This window comes from Haliaeetus leucocephalus, unplaced genomic scaffold (assembly GCF_000737465.1).
Source record: "Haliaeetus leucocephalus isolate CR32 unplaced genomic scaffold, Haliaeetus_leucocephalus-4.0 Scaffold140, whole genome shotgun sequence".
Classification (NCBI taxonomy): Eukaryota; Metazoa; Chordata; class Aves; order Accipitriformes; family Accipitridae; genus Haliaeetus; species Haliaeetus leucocephalus.
This window is the reverse complement of record NW_010972576.1, coordinates 15,618,794-15,626,701: the sequence shown is the minus strand read 5'-3', so window position 1 is coordinate 15,626,701 and position 7,908 is coordinate 15,618,794. Positions and strand designations below refer to the sequence as shown.

The 7,908-nt window shown below is 40.6% G+C and overlaps 1 protein-coding gene across 1 annotated transcript in view; it reads left to right on the top strand.

Moving 5' to 3' along the window:
* The window catches only part of PLA2G12A (phospholipase A2, group XIIA), a 7,289-nt gene extending 793 nt beyond the window's left edge, over nucleotides 1-6,496 (top strand). Inside the window, exons 2-6 of the mRNA XM_010561059.1 lie at nucleotides 14-95; nucleotides 1,071-1,147; nucleotides 2,309-2,474; nucleotides 3,518-3,642; nucleotides 6,311-6,496. Of these exons, the coding sequence (XP_010559361.1) occupies nucleotides 14-95; nucleotides 1,071-1,147; nucleotides 2,309-2,474; nucleotides 3,518-3,636 (444 nt within the window). The 3' untranslated portion in view covers nucleotides 3,637-3,642; nucleotides 6,311-6,496. The remainder of the gene's footprint in view (nucleotides 1-13; nucleotides 96-1,070; nucleotides 1,148-2,308; nucleotides 2,475-3,517; nucleotides 3,643-6,310) is intronic.
* The last annotated feature ends 1,412 nt before the right edge of the window (nucleotides 6,497-7,908 follow it).

Sequence of the window (7,908 nt, the reverse complement as noted above, 5' to 3'; positions counted from 1 at the left end):
CGGCCGGCGGCAGCGCTCCCGCCGGTCCCGGGCGCCGCTCCCCGGGAAACGGGGCGCGGCCGCAGAGGAAACCTCAGGAACAAGTTCTTACACACGTGTGTGTGTGTCTCTGTCTGTCTGTTGAGATATGTAACCTGCCGGGAGCCGACCCCGGCTGCCGCAGAGGGGTGCCAGGCGGGCGGTGCTCCAGAAAGGGGGGGTTCTTGCCAGGCTTTCCACCGGCGCTTCAGGAGCGCCCCAAAACGGGAGGGTCGCGTAGACCCTCTTGATCTCTCTCGGCTGAGTGGACTTAACCCCCCCGCTTGCTGGGTTGGGTTGTTTGTCAAGTCAGGAAATGAGTTTGGTGGTGGCACCCTGACCAGCCACCTCCTCAGGAGTGCCCGGGACACCGTGACATCTCCTCTCTGTACTGGAATGTGCACTTTTCAGATACGTGTTTTCTACTCCATTTCTTTTAATTGTGGCCTCCCTCGGTTTGTTTCCAATACCAAAACAAGGTGGAGAGTCATTTCTCAAATTAGCTCCACAATCTTCCTGAACTTGGGATGCAGAATTCCCTGTCTTGCTGCACTAGTAACTGTTCTGGGAGGCATGACTTTAGCAGTCTCTACTAATTTAAATTTTATTAACGTTATAGTTGTAGAAATAAAAAAAAGATGCTTCATTCCAGTTCATTTTAAAGGTTAAGCTAAAAAAATCAGAGCACTACTGTTGGCTGCATATAAAGCACAGAAGTTCTAATGAACTTACTCTTAAGTACTCTCTTCTTTAATGTAATCCTACGTATTGGACACTTAGCTGACACATCAATTTCAGTAAATCAAGCTTTTTTTTTAACTTGGGAAGCTAACATTAACACTTGCTCAGGTGTCTTGTCCTCCTTTTTTAAAAAAATGCTTAGTACCCCTAAGTTGTAATTTGGTAAGAATTGATATTCAGGTGCCTGAACACACGTTTAAGTTAAAAATATAACTGATACTCTCTTAAGCCCAACAAATGCCTTTGGTGAGTTTTAACGGTGCTAAAATGCTGTGCAAAAAATCTGAGGCATGATAAATTACCTTTTTCAGGATCAAAGCCCTTTCCTCGCTACGGATATAAACCATCACCGCCGAATGGTTGTGGATCCCCTCTATTTGGAGTTCAGGTAAGTATTTCCATTTTGGGGCTTCTTTGTGTGTCTTTCATACATCAGCTTTCCGTGATGTGGGTGGTTTTTTCCGTCCCCCATTCTGAGGATGAGACAGCATCCATGTACAATGTCCCTGCTTGTATCAGCTCCCACACAAGCTTTGGTAACAACATATGGAAGATGTTAGTATTATAAACGAACATAACACAAACATTTCCATCATTGGCATAAAATATTATAGGGATAAAATGGAATGTTGATGATTAATTCTATTTTTTTAATGTTTGATTTAGTGTTTTGTTCTCACGATCTTCAAAGTGTTGAATAACCCCAACTGTAGCCCTGTGAGAGTGGAGGATTTGGCTCTGACTCTTGTTGTCCTCGCTGACACTAATCCAATTGCCTTAATGCTAGAAAAAAAATATGGGTTAGTTTATGTACTGGGTCTGGCTGGGATGGAGTTAACTTTCTTCATAGCAGGCTGCATGGCACTGTGTTAGGGATTTTGGGCAAAAACAGTGTGTATGGTTTTGGCTATTGCTGAACAGTGATTGCACAGCTTTGGGACTTTTTCCCCACTCTGCCCATCCACCACCCCAGAGTGTAGGCTGGGGCTGGGCAAGAGGTTGGCAGGGGACAGAGTTAGGGCAGCTGCCCTGAACTGGGCAAGGGATATTCCGTACTGAGCATACAGGCATGCTCAGCGATAAGAGCTGGAGTAGTGGAAGAAGGGGAGGTGTGGGGGGTGTGGTAGTGTGTGTGTTTGGCTTCCGAGGTGGCTGTTGCTCAGAGGCTGGCTGGGCATCCATCTGCATGTGGGACATGGTGAATGACTGCTTTTTGCACTGCTTATTTTGGGGCATTTTCTTCCTCTTTCATTCACTTATTAAACTGTCTTTATCTCAACCCGCAAGTTTTCGTGCTTTTGCTCTTCCTGTTCTCTCCTCCATTCCGTGGAGGGGGTGGGGGGCAAGCAGCTCTGTGGGTGCTTGCCTGCTGGCTGGGGCCAAACCACCACAGCTTACTAGAGGGGAACAGCAAAATACAGAGATAAGTGAATGACAGCTGGATTGATTGCATTAGTTTTTAATTTCGAACTGTTACAGTCTATTCATAGGCTATATCTTTCTTAACTGGAATACCAATGGAGTTTGCGTGGGGGGATTTTCTTCACAGTTTGACATTGGTATCCCTTCGATGACAAAGTGCTGCAATCACCACGACAGATGCTACGATACTTGTGGCAATAAAAAGAATGATTGTGATGAGCAGTTTCAGTCCTGCCTCTCCAAAATTTGCAGAGATGTGCAGAAAACGCTTGGAATCTCAGAAAGTGTCCAGGGTAAGTGTGAAAAAAAACCTTTCTTTTCAAGTTTAACCGAGCTTATATGGCAAAGAATCTTTGTGCAGCACAGTAATGCACATTTTTCATAAGCTGATGCTGTTACTGAAAGATGCCTTGTTCTGTCCCTGCCATGCAGCCCAGACACTTTTACAGTAGAGCAATGACAGTGTAGAAAAAAGATCAGGGTTAAAACCTTGAGGGGAAAAAATAATGCTTCCCATTTAGGAGTATGAATAAGGGAATACAACTTCATCAAAACGCATGCATAATTCAATTGCATTTACTGTAGCATAGCTTAATATTCACTGTTCTGCTGGGTGATTTCTAAATCTCTACTACATGTGATTGCTAGTAAACTGTATGAAAATATTGAATTGTTTCCTTTTACGAAATAAGATATTAGAATAATATATTGTCATAGTGGAAGTAGTTAATGCTATCCCTTAGTGAATAAATTTTAGGTTTTTTTAGTAACAGGCCATATGATACTCCTTCTGGTTGTTGGCCTGCATCTGACGAATACCTGACATAACCACACTTTTTAAGTTGGACAATTTCACTTTTACAATAAGTAGTCCCACTGAGAGCAGTTAGTTTTCAGAACAAGCCTATGTTTGAACTTCTGAGATTCATTTAACTGCAAGTAAGTCTTCATGTTAGTGTTTAGTGTCAGAACTGATAAATATTTGTTCATTTCTGTTGACCTGCTGTTAAAGATAGCAACCTCTGCGTAAATTGGGATGCAAAAAGTGAGGGGGTAAAACAGCTCTTTCATCTTTCCAAGGTTAAGTGATGTTTCTAACACTGATGACATGCCATATGCAATGAATTTTCTTTTTCATTTTGTTTGGCATACGAAAAATCTTACTCACGACTTAAACGATTCTGTATTGGTTCAGTCTTTCATTTGACAATCTATTTGCTATGCCCAGAGAAGATTGCTTCTTTCTTGGAGTCATTCTCCGTTTGCCTGAGTAATTTCTGTTAGTTTCATATTCCATTCAAAGAGTACTTTTAACTGAACATCTCTTTGCTTGCAGCTTGTGAATCAACTGTTCAGCTGTTGTTTGATGCGGTTATACATTTAGGATGTAAACCATACCTGGATAGCCAGAGAGCTGCATGTATGTGTCGTTACGAGGATAAGACTGATCTCTGAAAGAAGATACCGAGATCTCATGGTGTAGAATAAAGTCAAAGACTCGGCTGGAATGAAGCAAGTGTTTGGTTACAAAGCTTTACACTTTTCAGACAGTAATATATTAAACACTGACATGAATATACTGGTTTGAAAGTCACTGTGATATTCTTCCTAATGTAAAAAAGAAACAAGTCATCCTTCTCTTCCCCTTTATGCCAGAAGCTTGGAAACTGAAGTTAGTTTCCTTTGGTGTATGTCCACTCAGGGTATGCTATTGTAAAACACTAGTGCCATTTTAAAGTTTTTAAGAAAACCCCATAATGGGGAAATCAAAGGCACAGAAGAGTTGTATTTAATTCTCAGATGATTTTTAATATAGGTCAAATTTTAGGTTTACTACCAGTCAATGCATCTGATAGATCCAACAGGAAAGAGTGTTTTGTGGGCGTTAATGTGGCATCTTAAGTAGCCTGTACTTTCGTGCTTGTGGTACAATTGCCTTCAGTTCTCTCTGATGTATACTGTCCTGTGAGTTTATTTTTAAAAAAAAAACAAAAATAGACAAAAAGCCCGAAGCCCTTAGCAAGGGTATACATCTGTACCACATACTTCTAGTTGATTCTGTATCAACCTTACTTCTGCAGCACTTTCACATCAAATATATTGATCCTTTTAAGGCTTGACTACTAAAATGAACAGTTTGCAACCTAAGGATATACTTTTGATTTGACAAAACAGTGGAATGTAGTTGCTATGTTATTTTAAAAATGAATCAAATGTTTATTTTTCAAATAAAACATTTTGTGTTGTGTATTATATGCATAGAAAGGATATATTGTTCAAAGAAGTTGATTTATATTTGTCTTGTGGCACAACTTGGTTACTGTATTCATCTTTGCTTTCATTTAGTCCATTCTGATGAAAACTAAAAGAAAGTTCCACAGTTAGGGTTAGTATGCCCAGCAAACCTTTTTATTTAAAAATGCCCTCTGTGAGGCTGACAGATATTTCAGCCTGTATTTCTCTCGTCTGTTCCCTCTCTTGACTTCTCTAGCTGAAATCACCTGATGTCTCAATTATTTGGGGTTTGTTCTCTGTACTGATCTTTCATTGCTTATCTCCAGTTGTCAGTCCTTAGTTAACTTTGGCATTAGGTCCCTTGTTGTAACGATGTTGATTTGCTCTCCTGCTGCCCTGGTTCTGCCTTAGAAATCCACAGGAGAGAACTGAAAATTAAAATATTGCATCTGTGAACAAGAAGTGGAAATCATGCTAAAAGCCTAAAATTTACCAGATTCATGGACTATAATGTGATTCCTCCTCTGGAAGTACTTTTATATATTTTTTCTTTACCAGTTGTTTGTGGTATTTTTGTTTTGTTTTTTCACTAGAACTTACTGTATTGTGACAGTGAATGTAAGTGCCTCATAGAATAAAGTTCCTGATAAAGTTCTTTGGCCATGCTTCCTTTTCATATTTGTGGATATGAAGTAGCACTGCAAGAGAAGTATTACTATAGAGTTTTATCAAAGCGTGCTTGAAGAACTTGTAGTTCCTCTAAATTTGGTGAAATATATTTTCTGCCATAGAATTGAAACAACTCTGAATTACCCTGGAATTCCATGGTTGGAACCCTAAAAGTCTTTTAGCACCAAAGCAGGGAATGGTGATGGCATTGCTTTTTTAAAGTACCACAATGAGTCCAAAACACTATAATTCAGCTAGATGACTGTTGAGTTGGGTAGAAACAAGCTTAAACTAGATGTTTAAACGAATACAGAAAATTTTTCACTGTTGGAAAGAGCTGGGTTTTGTTCCCTTCTGTATTGGCCTGTAATTATACCATGAAAGCCTTCCAGAGTTTCCTTCAAACCATCTGTAACACTAAAAAGAGCTTTAACACTGCTGGATAGCGCTTTGATAGTTCTGCTTGCAAAGCAGAGGAGGCATTTGACTTCCTCCAGGGAGTCTTTACTTTGTGTAAGCTTTTCCCGTAGCAGAAATCCTTGATTATAGTTACCCGCAAACTATACAAAATATATTTTACAGGTGTCCTGGTTTCAGCTGGGATCGAGTTAATTTTCTTCCTATTTGCTGGTATAGTGTTATATTTTGGGTTCAGTATGAGAAGAATGTTGATAACACAATGATGTTTTCAGTTGTTAAGTAATGTTTAGACTAAGTCAAGGATTTTTCAGCTTCTCATGCCCAGCCAGCAAGAAGGCTGGAGGGGCACAAGAAGCTCTGAGGGGACACAGCTAGGACAGCTGACCCAAACTGGCCAAAGGGCTATTCTAGACCATACGACATCACGCTGAACAATAAAACTGGGGAGAGCTGGCTGGGGGGTGGCAGCCTGCTGCTTGGGGACTGGCTGGGCATCAGTCAGCAGGTGGCGAGCAACTGTGTTGTGCATCAATTGTTTTGTGTATTCTTTTATCATTATGATTATTTTCCCTTCCTTTTCTGTCCTATTAAACTGTCTTTATCTCAACCCACCAGTTGTTTTACTTTTTTTTTCTGATTCTCTCCTCTATCCCACTGGGGGGGCAGTGAGTGTGGCATTTAGCTGCCTGCTGGGTTAAACCACAATACTATATATAGCAGCTCTTGGCATTTGACTCAATATTGCATGCTTTTATGTAGTCAGTAATAGTCTTAAGTATTGCAGTGAATTTTTTTTTTTTTACAGGTTAAAGTCTTAATATAATTGCCGTCCTCAGGCTGTTTTGCTTTCCTGGATGATCTGAATAACAGCAGTGTCCCCACAATCAAACTTTCTTCTTCAAACTGCAGTTCTGATATATCCATAATGCTTTTTCCAAAAGCATATGGTGGAGCATTGCAACAATCTGAAAGTGTTTCACAACATGTACATGCATGTATAACAAAAACTTTCATATACTAAAATCAGCCGGAAATGCACACCAGTCAAAGGCTACCTTAGGCTTCATACATTGTGATCAAGTTCCTGGTGACTCATATGAACACAGTGGCTGACTGAGCATGCTCTTAGCCTCCAGCAAAACAAAGTGTAATAGATGTTTCATTGTCTTATTAGGATCTAAGTGAACTGTTGGACTCGGGAACATGGCTGATACAAGTTCAAACTGCTGAACAGAAAGCTGCTACAGACTCCCAGATTTCAGTTCTACAGCTGCTACTTCACACAGGATTCTTGCTGCCAGTGGGTTTAAGGGCAGCTCTAGTGTGAGCTGAGAGATCTGGGATTTGCAGTTTGCAAAAAAATGAATCGGCTTAATAAGAGTGTAAATGTTTTACAGTGGAAGATGCTAAACTCTTATAATAGTATCATGTTCTAACCAAAGTATACACAAAGACAATTTAAACAACAGTTTTATCTTGATCTAGCTGCCTACTGGCAGTCTGAGGATAACAAGTCCAAACATGAGGAAAACAAGCAAAAGTAATTAGAAATACCCATTGCTCCTTTAACTAAAAGGGAGACATCTTGTCTAAAAGATGTAGTCATGCAAGAAGCCTGTCTAAAAACAGGCCAAACAGGCTGGGTAAAAATACCTAAAATTGCACTCTAAATCCACTTACTTTTGTGCTTGTAGCAGCAATCTCTATGAGCGTATTCACACCTGAGTACTCTAGAGCCTACATAGAAATAGGCTGGATAGGAGATTCAGATCCATCCACGGTACAAATCTGCAAAGCTCTTATATAGAAGCATGTTCTTTGTCATTTGCTTTGGTTTAGAAACTGTTGCTTCTTATGCAATCAATCGGTGAACACTAAGTGCCATATAGGGAAAAGGCTGGGAATATCAGCGTTTGTTAAGACACCCTGGCGCTGGTCCCGTCACAGTTCTAAGATCATCAAAGAGAATGATGCAAGAATAGAGCAAAGCTGCAAAAGTATACATCCAAACCTCTCAAAGGCTTATATGTGGGTGCCCAAATGAAAATGCATTTTGAGTAACAGTAGTCTTTTGGCTTCTAGTACAGTTTTGAAAAAAATCTCAATATAGTAAACGCAGTAGCTTCTCACTATATTTCAGGATGATGCCTTTGTATATGACAGTGCAGTTGCTGAAACACGGTCACTAAAGTAACACATCACAGGAATACCGATAATGCATGACAAACTTTAAAAGCAACAGGAAGACGCTTTCACACATCACCCTTCCATCCTCCCGGCCGAGTTTCGACCTACGACAGCCGGCCCTTGCAATCTCCCGAGCAGGAGAGACCCCACCAAGCCGCTGGCATTACGGATCTACCTTCTGGCTGCGGCGGTGTCCCCGCAGCCCCAGGAAGGCCA